The 16786-nt window shown below is 42.9% G+C and overlaps 1 protein-coding gene across 1 annotated transcript in view; it reads left to right on the top strand.

Annotated features, from left to right (window-relative positions):
• The first annotated feature begins 341 nt into the window (after positions 1-341).
• Positions 342-16786, top strand: part of CUNH3orf52 (chromosome unknown C3orf52 homolog) — a 30871-nt gene continuing 14426 nt past the window's right edge. The window contains exons 1-2 of the mRNA XM_055594676.1: positions 342-919; positions 6258-6387. Of these exons, the coding sequence (XP_055450651.1) occupies positions 785-919; positions 6258-6387 (265 nt within the window). The 5' untranslated portion in view covers positions 342-784. The remainder of the gene's footprint in view (positions 920-6257; positions 6388-16786) is intronic.

Here is a 16786-nt window from a genome sequence, read left to right as displayed (position 1 = left end):
TCGGGAGGGGTGTTTAATGGCCCTCCTCTCAAAGATAAACAATAATCAGTAAATCAGTAACGTTTATGAGTTCTGGCTTCTGCCAGCCATTATCTTCTGTCCGGAGAAACACACTGCTTGTGCCGAGCTAACTGCCGACTTCCCCAAAAGGCTGCCTTTACTACTATCAGCCATATTGATACCTCCCCTATACCTGAATCAGCTTGGAAGGGGAATTTATGTAGCTGTGTATTATTCATCTTCCTGTACTCAGAAGCCAGCACGCTGCCCGATACACACAAGCTGATTCACAGCTGGTTGTTGACTCGGTAGATGAACCCTCGCTAGAACTGGAGTAAGCTTCAGCATCCTGCCATCCCGGTAGAAGTCAACGTTCTTGGGGCGCTCAGCAGGCAGCGCAGTCTAACCCTTCCTTGCCACAGCCCAGCTGGCAGTCAGGCCCTGTGAGCCGATCTGCGTTCTCCAGGGAGCATTGCAGGCAGCACCCTGAACAAACCAGAAAAACAGCCCTCCTCTGCTCCGGAGCACAAGGAAGCAGGGTCCCACCCGCATCTACCTTTCCTGAGCAAGGTCGGCTACCCCGGGCCGGAGTGCCTCCACTCTCTGGCTTCGCCCCTCCCCTCCAGAGGCCCGTCGCCACAGGTCTGTCTGGCTCCGCCCGAGGTCTACCTGCCGAGCCTGGTGGGTGGAGTGTCAACGGAGGAGTCTCCCTGTGTCCTGGACTCTGCACCCTTAGGTGCCTCTCGGAGGAGCCTCTCGGCGGAGCCTCGGTCTCTGCGCTGCCATGGAAGGGTCCAGATCCCCATCGCCCCGGGAAGAGCTAGAGCTGGCGACACTGGAGGAGCAACCGGAAGAGCAGATGCCTCTCAACAACCTCCAGGTGCAGCTTCGCTCCGCAGAGGACCCTAGCCCAGCCCAGGTAAGGACTTGGGACTCTGGCGTGACAGCAGGAAAGGGACCTGACACCACTCAAGGGCGCCAGGGCTCCCTTCCAGCTTCGGAGAAGCGCTAAGACAGCGAGGCTAAAGAGCGCAAAAACTTTTGGAATTTCTTAGGTTAGACCCCTCTACTACTCTGACCTCGCCCAGGGAGGGACTCTTTAGGAATCCTGGAGTGGGGCGTGGCTGCTCCTTTCAATGGAGAGAGAAACTTTGGAGCTAGAGAGGTGGTGTTTGAAAGTTATGTAACTTTTGATGTTTTTTTTTTTTTCGCCCTTTCTTTTTCAAGTAAAATACAAAGGTTGAATTATACTCTCTCTTAACATCCCTCTTTCCCCATCTTTCCCTCTCCCCCGCTCCCTCCCTTCCTCCCTCCCTACCTTTCCCTCTCTCCTCTCTCTCTTCCTTCCCTCTTTCCCCTCCTCCCTTTCACCACCCCACCACCCCACCCCACGCCTTCTACGGGGCATAGAGAAGTCCACCTCCTTCCCCCTCTACCCAGCTATATGGTCCTCGCTCTCCTTCCCACCTTCAAACATTTTCTCCCACTTTGGTCATCGCTTCTTCCGGAGTAGACGTGGGCAAAAAAACCACAAGGAGGAAAGCACTGCTATGCTCAGACTGAGGGTTGACCCTGATGGGTGTGTTGGCCCAGTAGAATGGAAATAACATCAAAGTTCTACCTAAGAACTTAGCCTTGCTGTCTTCATCTCTGAGAAAGGCCGTGGTGGTGTGTGGGTTGAACTCTTTTCTGATGTCGTGGCTGAACATTACCCACAGATAAATACTTGTTAAACATGGGAGAGTTTGATTCCGAGTCACCTTCCTTGTGATTAACCCGAAAAGTTAGCTGGAGTTTAACTGGGTACACTCAATTCTCTGGACACAACATTTTAGCCTGAGTTATCTCACCCCACTCCACTTCTATCCCTCTTGGACCTAAGCGGTGCTTTTATTAGAAAATCCACAGTGGTCCACAGTGTTTCCTGGAAATACTGTGTGGCAATTTCTTATTTCCTAAGTACGTTGGAGACTAAGCTGGCACCTTACATTTGCATGAAATAGGATCACAGATGAATAAAGTTTGGAAAATAGGGCCTACTGCTAGTGCAAGTGGCCATAATCAGGAGCTTTCTGGATGATTCTCCAGGGCAATGTCTCGGTATGAGAATTAGAAATACTTGCCTCAAATGGGATGGATATCAGAAGAGGGAGAAAACAGGGAACAGGACAGGAGCCTACCACAGAGGGCCTCTGAAAGACTAACCAGCAGCATATCAAAGCAGATGCTGAGAATCGTAGCCAAACTTTGAGCAGAGCGCAGGGAATCTTATGAAAGAAGGGAGAGATAGAAAGACCTGGGGGGGTCAGGAGCTCCATGAGGAGAGCAAAAGAACCAAAAAATCTGGGCACAGGTGTCTTTTCTGAGACTGATACTCCAACCAAGGACCATGCATGGAGATAACCTAGAACCCCTGCACAGATGTAGCCCATGGCAGCTCAGTTTTCAAGTGTGTTCCCTAGTAATGGGAACTGGGACTGTCTCTGGCATGAACTCAGTAGCTGGCTCTTTGATCACCTCCCCCTGAAGGGGAAGCAGCCTTACCAGGCCGCAGAGGCAGACAATGCAGCCAGTCCTGATGAGACTTGATAGGCTAGGGTCAGAGGGAAGAGGAGGAGGACCTCCCTTATCAGTAGATTTGGAGAAGGGCAGGGAAGGAGATGAAGGAGGGAGGGTTGGATGGGGGGGGGTAAGGGAAGGGTCTATAGCTGGGATACAAAGTGAATAAACTGTAATTAATAAAATTAATTAATGAATTAATAAAAGAAATACTTGCTTCAAGTTAGTTAGGCTTAGCACATCTCCAAAGATTCAGGCATTCTCTGGAAAAAAAGGCATGTGAGCCTGGGCAATGCTGTGAAATGATGTTAATATCATATGCTCCATTTAGGCTCTGGGAGCCTTGTACTGCCTGTGGACAATGGTTGAGAACATGCCAAATCCATTCCGGGTATCAGAATTTTATAATTGCCTAGCACCTGCCTTGTAAAGATTATGCTTTCATGTCCTAGTGACTTCCTTCCTAGTCAGATGTACACAGATATGCCAGACTTCCTTGTAATTTAGCTTTGTAGGTCACTACAGAGGAAAGTTTCAGCAACTGGTAGAACGGAGTCCTTAGGGCTCCATGAGAACCTGAAGGGCCTTCCAGAAATACTTGATCGGGGGTGTTTTAATAATGAGAGAGAGATGACACAAAACTCAAACCCTCCCTAAAGTGTTAATTATCCTCTGAGTCTATAGAATAGGTTGAAATGCATTTCAACATGAAAGGGCAGTTAGTGGGGTTCAGTAAGGACTGGCTAGCACAAGCACGTGATTTAGATGCTTAGGAATTTCTTGTCAAGTTCTTAAGTTGTGTGATAATAGTTCTGACTTTGATACTTATTTAAGTCCCAGTACTTTACAAACCATAAGTTTTAAACTAAGTGCAGAAGTGTAACACATAAAGGCAGTTAATTATTATCAACTTAAAAGGAGCTGTCCTAGTTAGCCTGACCTGTCAACTTGAGACAGCCGAAAATCACCTGACAAGGGAGCCTCGGTTGAGTCACTGTATCGGGATTGTCAATTGATACGGTAGGGTCCAGGCCACCGTTGGGGATATCATTCTTATGGGGTTAGTCCTGGGCTGTAAGAAAACTGGTAAGCGTGAGCCAGTGTGGGAGCCAGCCAGGAGCATTCCTCCATGAATTTTGCTTCAGGTTCCTGCTTTAGAACCTAACTGGACTTTCCTCAATAATGGCCTACAGCTTGGAAGTGTAGGCTAAATAGACTTTTCCTTGTTCCCCTACTAGCTTTTGTACAGAGTGTTGTATCATAGTGACAGAAAGGAAACTAAAACAGGAGGGTACTGGTTTTCTGGTTTGACATATGGAAGTGCGGAGTGAGGAAACTTCAAGATACAACCAAACTGCTCAAGTTCCCTCAGTGGGACCCCCTAAAGTTTGGAATCAGATCTTCAAGATCTCAGAGCTACCCTGCTAACTATTAAAAAATATTATATTTATTTCCTCTGTGTGTATGTGTGAGTCTATATGTGCCATGATGCACATACGGAGGGCAGAGGATGGCTTGGTGGAGTCGAGTTTTTCCTTCTATCATGTGTGCCCCCGGGATCAAACTCAGGGTGTCATCCTGCTGACCCCTGCTAACTGATCTTACCGTGCATACGTAAATACATATGGCATGATTTCTATTATTTCATTTATAGTTGCCTCGATTACAAATTGTGTATTACTAATAAATATATACAGTTAGGTAGTACAAGCGAGGATCATCAAATCGACAGATGTGGCTGGTGAGGGACCTGCAGGTGGATGGGTGATTATTGGATGATGGGCCGGGAATGCCACTGAGATCGTAAGTATTTGTTAGTGTAGGTGTCTTCTTGTTTGGAAGGGCTGGGCTAGGAGAGTATATAAAGAATTTTTCTCCCTGTCTTAATCTGGATTTGGAATGCGGAGGGAAAGGAATGTAAGCCATTGAGCTCTGCCTTGCCTACTGTTACCACAGCTTAATACCCTTGGGCTAAAAATTACAAAAGAAATTGTAGGTGATAGGGTAAGGCTGAATTTCTTTCACAGCGCAGGTCAGGGGCCCGGACTCAGCAGCCCAGAGACATCTTAAGTGGTGGCATCACCATTGTATTAGCAATAAATCGGTAAATTGACTGTTGTGCAGTAACCGAGGTTTATTTGAGCTACCAATGCATTTGAGCTACTGCTATGCATTGTTCAATCTAGTACAAGAATCAGCTTGCTTCTTGGTGTTTAGATAAGAGGTGTGGATCAAATGCCACAGTGAAGATATAAAAGTGCAGATTTTCCTGTTCACTAACAGATTTACCCCTAATCTTTATAATAACCGCTCCTAACTGAGCCAAGAAGACAAGCTTTTTGAACCAGAGATGGGTAGTTCTGCCGATGTGTCCAGATCCTGTATTAATACATGTATTTAGTCATTTACCTGGGAAGATGGTGGAACTCTTGTAGAGTCTTCAGAGAAAATACCTGAAAATTTCATCTAATGCAATTATAGAATGTAATGTGGAGTTTGCAAGCACATATGGAAGACACCTTGCGGAAGAACTTGCCTGAGGCCTCTAAGCAGATCACCCTAAGCATACACGGAATTAAATCTAACCAGCCTTAAAAGCAAACAAACCCTTAGTAGTTGGACCTAGGCAATCACTCGGGTTCATTTGTTGAAGGCTTGGTTTCCAAATGCAACAATGTATAAATGGGGCTTTTGGAAAGTAGTTGGATCCTGAGGGCTTTGCCTTTACTTATGGGCCTATCTGTTGCTAGATTCATAGTTTGATTGGAAAATGCTGGATGCATTCATATTTAGGGTCTACTCGGAAAAAGCATTCTCTGGGGTATGACCTGAAAGGATGTTTTTTGTGCCCAACTCCGTTGACCCTTTCTCTCTTTGCTTTCTGGTTGCTATGAGGTATATGGCCTCACACTCACACTGTTGAGATGTTCTGCCATGAGTTAGCTGACCATAGGCTCAAACCACATACCAGTCTGCTGGCCAGTTCTGCCATGAATCATCATGTACTGCTGGTTCCTAGGTTTTTTAATACCTTCAAAAACCCTTCCTTCCATACACAGTGACAAACATCACATGTTCTCACTTGCAAGCTGCAGTTTAAAATGTCAGTCTTAAGAAAGCAGACAGCAGAAGCATCGTTATCAGAGCCAGGGAAGGGAATAGGGGACAGCTGCATGAGGACCCAGTGGTTAATAGGTACAGAAGTACAGTCAGACAGAGGAAATGCTGACTCACAGTGTCCTGTAGCGCAGTCGAAAAACTTCATTTCAAAATAGCTAGTAGAGAGGAATTTTCAAGTTCTTAACACACAAAAAGGATAAACATTAAAGGTGATGGGTCAGCAATTACCCCGATTATACCCATTACATATGACACGTGGGTTTTGAACTGTCTCAGTGAACGCCAAAAATATATACAATTTTTATGTGAGTTAGAAATAAATACATTAAAAAAACCCCCCTCAAACTCTAAGAATAAAAATCCTGCCTACTGTCTCCACTTCAGAATCCCCAGCGGGCTTTTGGCTAACTTCCTCTCCCCGTTCCATTCTGCCCTGTCTTAAGTGTGATTCAGTGTTGTGTAGCCTCTTGAGCTTAAGGGCCTGATGACCTCAATTCTGCATCACTGGTCTCTAGTAGGACTTTGGGACTATTTTCTGAGACCCAATGACTGCCTCACAGTCTCGCTTTGCTTTCTAGGCTGACAAGAAAAGTCCCTGGAGTCCCTGTAACAAGACTGTGGTTGGGAAATGTAAACTGTGGATGGTCATCGTCGCCATTTTCGCGTGTTTCACTGTCGTGATCATTATAAGCTTATGCCTTATAGGAGGTAAGAGGATTGCAGTGACACATTTGAGGAACTCGTTGAAAGCTTGTGACTTACACTGAAAAGGAAAATGTACTCATGGATATTTTACTATTGATCACATGACTTGGAAAATGGCTTGGGCAGCTGGACATGATGTTTTGCACGCCTCTCTAGTTAAAGATCAGCTTGGGTTATAGTGTGAGCTCGCATCCAACGTGGTTGTACATAGTGACATCTTGTCTCAAAAAATGAAACAAAACAAAACGAAAACACAAAAACCAAAGCAAACCACCACCACCACCAACAACAAAACCCAGACTAAAATAAAATTAAAAAAGAAAAACTGGCTTGGAATATGGTGTGGTGTGTGTGTGTGTGTGTGTGTGTGTGTGTGTTTTGCTTCTTTTAAAGTGGAATAAATATGAAGATCATTATTTTAATTTAAAAATTTCTCATTGTTTCTTGAAGAGGTTTCTTACACTTAAACTAAGATAGAATTTTTATTAGTTTGAAATTTTGTATCTATGTGTTTGTGTGATGTCAGTCTGTGCTGCAGGAATTCAGAAGAGGGCGTTGGATCTTTTGGAACCAGGAAGACAAGCTGTGAGCTTCCCTGTGTGGGTGCTGAGAACCGAACACAAGTCCTCATGCCCTGAGTGCCCCTAACCCTTGAGCTATCTTTCTGCTGCTTAAAATTTGAACTTGAACACTAATCTACACTTTATTAATTTTAATACTTGTTTGTTTGAATTTTTCTTATAATTTTTAAAAAGAAAATCATTTCGTATATTTGGTACCAAGTGATAGAATAGTAAATAATATATCTGTGGAAATTTTAAAAGAATTTTACAAAGGCTTGTGGCAATAAGCCGGTGGTTCTCAACCTGTGGGTCATGACCGCTTTGGAGGTCACATACCAAATGTCCTGCATATCAGATATTTACATTATAATTCATAATAGTAGCAAAATTACAGTTATGAAGTAGCAATGAAATAGTTTCATTGCTTGGTTGTCACCACAGTATGAGGAGCCGTATTAAAGGCTGTATTAAAGGGTTGCAGCATTAAGAATGTTAAGAACCACTGGCTGAAAAATCTGTCACTTTTTTAGGTTATTTAAGAAATAACTACTATATTTGTGTTGGTTATGTCTGTGAAGCAAACATTTACATGACACTAACAATGGACTTTGTATATATTATCTCATTTTATGGCTGTGTGTTTTGAATTAAAAGCAACACAGTTGTAGTCCATTCCCTGGCTTATTAGTTATAGTTTGTCAAATGCTCTTCTCTTTTTCTTACTTGCATTTTTATCTCGAAATTGGCTTTTATATTTTAGTCTATACGATTTCAGTATTATATTAAGATAATTTTACCAGGTCACTAACAATTTGTGGACATCATTTTATTAAATGATTCCAGTACATATGGTCCTTCTACAGCATTTTAAAGTCTTTTAGGTTGTTACCATTTTAAGAATTATTTCGTGTATTGTTCAAAGATTTTAAGATGCATTAAGCTAGTATACTCCAGTAGGCAAATAGGTTTTGCATCAAAGTAGAGGGAAAACAGAATTGTCTCACTTTGTCTTACTAGTGTATGTAAGGGTGGTTCATCTGGAGCTGGGGGTCTCTTAAGGTGGTGTGACCTTCAAAAGGTTTGACTCAGGTTCTTGGGTCACAGTATGTCACAAGGACAAGGAGCTCTGAGTTCCTCCTGAAGGATTCTTGTTTTTTTTGTTTTTGTTTTTGTTTGTTTGTTCCTGGAAGACTTTCATAAAAGCTCAGCCAACTTTCAGCCTTTGACTTTCTCAGCCAAGGAGCATGTCTACTTAGTTAGACACTGTTCAGGTGGCATAGGTGATGCCATGAAGCTGTGAGTTGCTTTAAGCGAGCATCCCTGAGGCGAGCTGCACCTCCTCCACCGTGCTGAGGACAATGGCTGGCGTTGCTAGGATCATTGACACTGTCTGCACACCAGCTGCCACAGGTGGATGCTGAAACCAAAGTTGAGTCACAAGGCCTCCTCCTGTCTCAGGTGCTGGGTGCAATCCTGAGAGTTGACTGATTTATCTCGTAGCACTCGAGTGGCAATCATAAAGCAGGTGGTTTAGTCCTCAGGACTTGAAACACAAGCCTGATGCCTATCTATTCTGTAGAAATCACCTGACTTCAACTACAAAAAACAATCTGCAGAGAGTTATTTAGTGTCCCTTAAAACTTCTTTTTGGGAGCTGTGAAAACTGTATTGTAAAATAAAACAAAACAAAACTTTCTAATATTATAGTGCAGACTTAATTTGTAATTTGACTGCAAATTTACATTTTTACAATATGTTAATGTCATACAAGAAACTTACAAAAAAATTGCCTTTTTTTTTTTTTTTTTTCCTCCCAGGGAAGCATTTATTTTATTTGGCATCTTGCCTGTCAGGCTCTAAAGCTTGCAGGAAGAATCATGGTAAACTAAAGAAATGGCAACTGCTTAAAGGACTTTGAATCTAAAAATAATACCTGTTCAGTTACTGTACTGGCTAGTTTTATGTCAACTTGATACAAGGTAGAGTCACTGGAGAGGAAGGAGCCTCAGCTGAGAAAATGCCTTCATAAGATCAGGCTGTAGGCAAGCCTATATGATAGTTTCTTAATTGGAGAGATAAGGGAGGGCCCAGCCCATTGTGGGTGATATAATCCCTGGGCTGGAGGTCCTGGGTTCTAGAAGAAAGCAGGCTGAGCAAGCCTTCGGGGAAAACCAGGAAATAGCACTCCCTCATCGTCTCTGCTCCTGTCTCCAGGTTTCTGCTCTGACTGAGTTCCTGTTCTGACTTTCTTCCATGATGAAGAGTGATGTGGAGGCATAAGTCAAACAAACAAACCAAAACCTTTCTTGCTTTCAGTGATGGAGTTTCACTACAAAAATAATAACCCTAACTAAGACAGTTAGCATATATCATTAATAGTCTGTTATATTTTCTTCTCATCTCTGATTTACAATTTGAAATAATTTGATATCTTTTTTTTAAGACAGTAGCCTTTCTTTAAGTTCTTAAGATTATTTTGCTAAAGCACTAAAAATTCAGGGAAGAGTGTGAATGGGGCAGTGTAGACCAGAACAGATTAAAAAGGAGCGAGACCTCAGGTTGACCTCTGTGTGAGTGTGCAAGCCGCACCCAGAGCTGCTCTGCTAGTAGCTCTGGGATGACAGCTGGCAATCGTCAGCTGCTGCTCAATCACCAAGCCCACTGATATGATCATGTATTTGCAGAACTTTTGGTAGTGTGTGGGAAATAGGGGAAAGGGTGGGTGTTGAAGAGCCAGGGTTTAAGAATTACTGAGACAAAGAGATTACTCAGGTGACATATTGCCCAGTCTCCTCCTGCCCTCTCTCAAATCTCTGAAACTCCAGTTTCAAGGCTCTTTAGTTCCCAGACAGGATGGGCACAGAGATGGAACTAACTATGCAGTTGAAATAGATGCAGAACGAGACACTGACTGCATCATTACCAAATGGGTAACTAGCTGGGTAATAGGGGAACCACGGCAGGGTTTTAGTGAAGAGGGGTAACTGCCGTTGTTAAGACTCTCCTGTATGTGGTGATGTTTAATGAAGGGTGGTTGGTCTTATTGTTGTCCTCAGTCCTCTAAAGACTGAACACTTGCTTTTGTCTAACACTTGGGGTGGGCTTACCTTTTCCTCCTCTGCTCCGGTGTGCACTGAAGTGACAGCTGACTCAGAGTCACGACTCCACTTCAGGTGTGGTGTATAGGCTGTGTACACAATAAGGATAAGATGTCATCACTCTACCAGGCTCTATTGACATTTTTTTTTTCAAATTGGCAGTTTTATGGGCAGAATCCAGTGAAGCTTCTTGAATTTGGAGAACTGGTATTGTCCCAGCTCAGTAGAGAACTGTATTAATGGACAATGTCCTTTTCCCTGAAGGATACAGTCTTTGGCGTGAAGAGTAAAGGTGTCTTAGTCACTGTTCTATTGCTGTGAAGAGACACCATGACCAAGGCAACTCTTATAAAGCATTTAACTGGGGGCTTGCTTACAGTTTCAAGGTTTAGTTCATTATCATCATGGTAGAGAACATGGCTACATATAGGCAGGCACGTTGCTGGAGTAGTTGAAAGCTAAATCCTGAATCAAAGGCAGAGAGAGGGAGGGAAAGGGAGAGGAAGAGGAAGAGGCAGAGGAAGAGACAGAGGGAGAGGGAAGAGGCAGTAGATGAGTCAGAAGAAGAGGGAGAGGAAGAAAGAGGGAGAGGGAGAAGAGGGAGAGGGAGGAGAGACAGGGAGAGGAAGAGACAGAGGAGAGGGAAGAGGCAGAGACTGAGTCAGAGGGAGGGGGAAGGAGAGGGGGAGGGGATAAGGGAGAGGGAGAAGGAGAAGAGACTGGGCCTGGCAGGGGCTTTCAAAACCTTAAAGCCCACCCCTACTGACACACCCCTCCAACAAGACTATGCCCACTCCAAAAGGCTACGTATCCTGCTCCTTCCAAATAGCTAATAGTTGGGTACTAGGCATGCAAATATATAAGGCTATTGGAGCAATTCTCATTCAAACCACCATGCCCTGGGGGAAAGGGGAAGGGCACACCTTCCTCTTTCCCTCAGAGTCATTTTCTTGGTAGATAATTTGGAAGAATCATTAGGCACTTTTAAGGGGTTCCTTTCACTCTGGTACTCTGATTAGGAAGAATAAGGCCACACTGAGAAGAAACGCCAGCTCACAAACAGGTGAATGCTTAAACATGAGGACCCCACATGGCCTCCCCCAGCATTACAGCCGACCCATCTTAGCCTTTTGTAGGAAGGATTGAAGGACAGGATTGAAGCAGAAACTTTTTTTTCTTCAGATTTTATTTTTCATCATCATTATCATCATCATCATCTTCATCATCATTATTATTGTTTATAATTTATTCACTTTGTATCCGAGTTGTAGCCTCCTTCCTCATTTCCTCAAGGTCCCACCCTCCTTCCCTCTTTCTCCCCTATCCCTCTTCCCTACTGATTGAGAAAATCCTACTCCCCTACTGTCTGACCCTAGCTTATCAGGTCCCATCAGGACTGCCTGGATCTTCTTCCTCTGTTGACTGACTAAGTCACCCCCTCAGGGAGAAGTGATCAAGAAGCAGGCAACGGAGTTCATGTCAGAGACTGTTTCTTCTCCTCTTACTAGGGAACTCACATGGAGACTGAGCTGTCTATGGGCTACATCTGAGCAGGGGGTCTAGGTCCTCTCCATGTATGGTCTTTGGTTGACACATCAGTCTCTTCAGGCCCTCTGAGCCCTGCTTTTTTTTTTTTTTTGGCTTTGTTGATCTTGTGGAGCTCCTGTCCCCTGTGGGTCCTTTTATATCTCTTTTCTTCCATAAGACTCCCTGCAGTGTGTCCAAAGTTTGGCTGTGAGTCTCTGCATCTGCTTCAATCCCCTGCAGGTTGGAGTCTTTTAGAGGACATCTGTGTAGGCTCCAGTCCTCTTCCCTCTCTTTCACCGCTTCTGCTGTCTATCCTGTTTTCCCTTCTGAATGAGAATTAAGCTTCTTCCCTAGGGTCCTCCTTGTCATTTAGCATCTTTGGGTCTGTATATTTTAGTATGTTTATCCTATGTTATATGGCTAATAGCCACTTATAAGTGAGTATTTACCATGTATGTCTCTCTGCTTCTGAGCAACCTCACTCAGGATGATCTTTTCTAGTTTCATCCATTTGCCTGCAAATTACATGATTTCCTTGTTTTTAACAGCTGAGTAGTATTTCATTGTGTAAATGTACCACAATTTCTGTATCCATTCTTTGGTTGAGAGACATCTAGTTTGTTTCCAGATTTTGGCTATTTCAAATAAAGCAAAACAGAGACTTTCTAAGCAATGCTGCACTGAGTGGATTATGTCATTCTTTCACAGAGGGTGAAACTTTCATCTCATTGATGGCATAAGAACCCGGCTCACTCCTTCCACAAAGAGATACTTCCTGGTTAGGGTGACTCATGGGGTAAATCCTTGGCAGATAGCAGGAACAGCTGTAACCGACAAAGACCCTTCAGGGCAAGAACTTAATTGCTGTTCCCTAGAGACCCACTTCTTATTTCTTCCTGTCAGTCTTTCTATCAAATCTTTGGTGTTCTCCCTCCTTCCCAAGACTCAGTTCTTACCTGGGCTCCCTACAAAATATCCTAAGCATCCAAAGGTTCTAAGTGTAGTAGCCTCATGTCTCCTTCAAAATAATCCTCCATGGCATTTGTCATGTCACTGAGGTATTGTTTTCACTTCTTTCACTGGAGATCTCAGAGGTAGGTCTGCCTTGGGATCTTGCTCTTTGAATTCTTCTAAATTTCCTGTGTCTATTGACCTCACTTTTATTGTATCAAGGTGACTAGCAATTATGTGATTGTGAAGTCTAACCTTTACTCTCATTTGGTCCTATTGGTAGCTGTCATCTCTGTCAGTTACCTTGTACTTCCTGAGTCTACAGAACTCTGTGTCTGATTATATATTCATGCATACACACTCAAATGCACTAGAGAGGGTAAAGCCATGTGTACAAGGTAAGTCTTCCATCACAGAGCTGTGTCTCGAAGCTTTCTTAGCACTCTCTCTCTCTCTCTCTCTGTTTCTGTTTCTCCCTGTCTGTTTTCTGTTTCTGTGTCTTTGTCTCTGTCTCTCTCTGTCTCTCTGTCTCTCTGTCTCTCTGTCTCTCTTTCTCTCTCTCTCTCTCTCATAGGGTCTGTAGCTCTTGCTGGCTTGGAACTCACTATGGAAGACCAGGCTGGTTTCAAACTCACTTGCCTCTCCCTCCCAGGTCTTAGGACTAAAGGCATGTGGCACCCTAGCCAGCTTGTTACCTTTTATTTTGGACAGGGTCTTACCAAGTTGCCCAAAATCCATGATCCTCTTGGCTCAGTCTTCTGAGAAACTGAGATTAAAGGCTTGTGCCATTTGGTTGGATATGGTTATTTTGCTTTTTGGCCTCTGCACTTGTGTGTCCGTGAGTCTTTATTTTTTTTTAAACTATCTCACCTTTCATATTCTTAATTTTCCTCCCTTGAAAAGCTTGCCTATACTTTAGGCAGCAGCCTTCTCTTTAAGGAGAGAAATTTGGTTTATGCTTATACAGGCATCCTGAGTTTCAGAGATTTTCTTTGCAAGATATTTCTTTTATATTCTGCCTTAGTCCTGTTGACTTACTGTAATAAAGTTCTGCTTATAAACATTAGAAATTGATTGCTCGTAATTCCAGAGGCTTAGAGGTCAAAGGTCAAGGTGTCAGTAGGTATGCTATCTAGTAGTGACCACTTTCTGGTTGTAGCTGATATCTTACAGCCTTTGGTTAAAGGAGCTAGGCAGGTCTCTGAGGCTTGAAAAAAAAAAAAAAGAGCAATAATCCTGTTCAGGATGTTAAATCGCAGTAGTAATGGTTTCAGCATTTGAATCTGGGAGAACACACACATTCAGAGTATAGCATAGCTCCTCCCTCGTTATTCACCTTTTATAGTTTCAAGGTGACTGAGAAGACCACATTCTCTTGCTCTGCTAACCACCTTGCTGTGTAGTTTTAGACAAATTCTCTAACCATCTAGGCCTTTGGGTTTTTTTTTTTTTCGTTGTTGTTTGTTTGTTTAAACACTGGCAAAATAAATTTATTCTGAATCTGTTAATTTACCTTGACCAATGAATACATATTAATTTATTGGCCTGAACAAATTGTACATTTTATTTAACTTTTTAAGATGAAAATGATATTGAATTCATAGGACTGACCTGAGGTAAGCTTATCAAACGTAAAGTACACTATTTGTCCTCGGTGATTACTGCAGTAGCTGCTCTTCCTCTTAGCCAGGCTTGATACCAAAGAACCATTTTGATTTACTCTCTCCTTTATCTGGGTAGTAACCAAACTTTCCAATCATTCGTGAACAGATACTGTCCCACACACTGTGTGAGTCTGCGCTGTATAATTTGTTTGCGTTGCTTTCCATCTTTATCTTCACCTGCAACATAGGTGTTGGTATTTCTGTAGAAGGGCTAGCTTTGGAGATTTAGGTGACTTCCTCAAGATCACATGGCTAGTAAGTACTTAGCCTTGGGTCAAAACTAAGTCTGGCTAATGGCAAAGCCAGCTTCATCCTCTATCTGTCTTCCCCAGCTATCTCCTTATTTCCTCCACTGTTAGGCAAAATAAGCCTCCCAGGATTGTTCCCGGTAGCCTTGCCTCCAGTTTCTTCTGGTCCCAACTGGTCCAAAGTGTGAGTTGTAGTACAAGCACATCCTCTACCTTCTTCTAGAGAGACTTCTAACAGTGCTCTACTAAACGCCTGGCATCATCTAGCATTTTAGTAGCTCCCTCTCCACCTCTATGTCTTACAGTACAGCTGAAGTTCTGTCATCATGTTCCTTCTACATACTGAGAATGTATCTATGATTTTTAAAGAAACAACTATTTTGGCTCCATAGAAAACATTGCTCATAATAACTGCCATTAGTTGCATAAAAAGTAGACTGACTGAGCAAGTCTGCTGTTATTTTAGTGAACACAGTTAAAGGCTATGTCTCTGTAGAGATTCAATGCTACAAGTTATGGATATGTCATCAGAGATGGTACCAGAGACCTCATTTCGAACTTGTCCCTTCTTAGCCGTTGAGTATAGATAGCTCTTGGTTGTTGGTGTTTCTATCACATGTTGTGTAATTTCTGCTCCTCTCTGAGTCATCGAGAGAAGACTGTGTGACTCACAGACGTCTATTGCAGCATCACTCACAGCAGTAGAAAGCTGAAACGCTAAATGTTGTGTAATCAAAGAGGATGAGTCTCTTATAAACATTGCAGAGCTGATTATAGCCTGAAAGTAGAGAAATGACCCAATCATGAACATCGTAAACTATAGACTTTTTTCAATGTCTTTCTCAATCTTGAGTAATGACTTTGAAAGAATCAAGACAGCTACACAAAAGCAGTAACAACAAAAAAATGGGACAAAAGTGATCTACTCATTAAGGTTTCCAAAATATGATGTGATGCAAATCAGGAGAGGGGCCAGGGATGGATTGTGTGAGGCCCTGGTTTCAATCCCCAGCATGACATAAATAAATAAATAAATAAATAAATAAATAAATAAATAAACAAACAAACAAGCAAATAAATGGTATAATAAGGAGATGGGGAAGAAAGAAGCATTTAATGAAAAGACTTATTAGTCAGTTTTCCTTTACTGTGACTAAGTATCTTAGCTAAACAACTCAAAAGGAAGAAAGGCTCCTGGTTTCAGATCATGCCACTTGACTTGGTCTCTTTGAGCAGGAAAGCAGATCATCATATGTGGAGTGCATGGTGGAGCAAAGCTGCTTATTTTCTTGTAGTCAGGGAGGAGGGTGGACAGGGCTGGGTCAGACAGGGCCCTGGATATTGCCTTCAAAGGCCTGTACTCAGTGACTTAACTGCCTTGTACAGCTCTTCACCACCAAAAATTCTATCACCTCCCAACAGCCCCTTCAGCTGGGAGACAAACCATTAATGCATAAGCCTTTTAGAGGGCATTTAAGTTCTAGACCATAAAAAAATGATTATGAGGACTACTTTTCTTTTTGGTGGTGGGACGGGTTATAATTTTCTGTGGTTTTCAAATTTTTGTATAAGGTGGCATAGTTTCTATGGCCAGACAAAAATATTCAGTGATCTACAACAAGTAAGGATCCAGGGGTAATCCCCTGTGTATGGGATCCCCCAAATCAGTCAGTGATTTTTCAGGCATTTCCACACTACTCACTCACTCATATTTAAAATCATGACTACCCATTAAATAAAGATATTTATTGTAACAGAATTCACAGGACCTTGGGCTCAGGTTTTAGAGTCCTTTTCCGTGAAGGTACTTGGGACTCAATTTTTACAGCAGTAAGTTGTGACTGAACACATCTGTTCTAGATACCCACTCGTCGTTTTATGGAAGGATTTTCACTGGGTGCTGGTCACAAGTCAGCCTCTGTCTTGAGTGTACCGAATGTACAGTTCTAAGAAGGAAAGGAGATGTTAACCATATTGTTAATACAAGTACATGAGGCACAGTGAGTCACCCTTATAAGTCAGGGGTTGATGGGAACCTTTTTAAAATCCAACGTCCATATGCTAGCCAAAAGTCACTCTAAGCAGGCCTTTCCAAGGTTGGCAATCTCAGGCTAGCTCTGCTAAGTCTTTATGGTGCATTCTTTGTCCATAATTTCTCCTAAGTTCTGTGTCTCCTTGGGAATAAGTATCTGAATTCTTACACACACTCTCTCTGTGTGTCTCTGTGTCTGTGTCTCTGTCTCTTTCTGTCTCTATCTTTGTCTCTTTCTCTATGTCTCTGTCCCTTTCTGTCTCTGTCTCTGTCCCTCTGTGTGTGTGTGTGTGTGTGTGTGTGTGTGTGTGTGTGTGTG

This window comes from Psammomys obesus, unplaced genomic scaffold (assembly GCF_907164565.1).
Source record: "Psammomys obesus unplaced genomic scaffold, mPsaObe1.curated_primary_1811, whole genome shotgun sequence".
Lineage (NCBI taxonomy): Eukaryota > Metazoa > Chordata > Mammalia > Rodentia > Muridae > Psammomys > Psammomys obesus.
The sequence above is the reverse complement of the archived record's forward strand: the minus strand, read 5'-3'. Positions and strand labels throughout refer to the sequence as shown.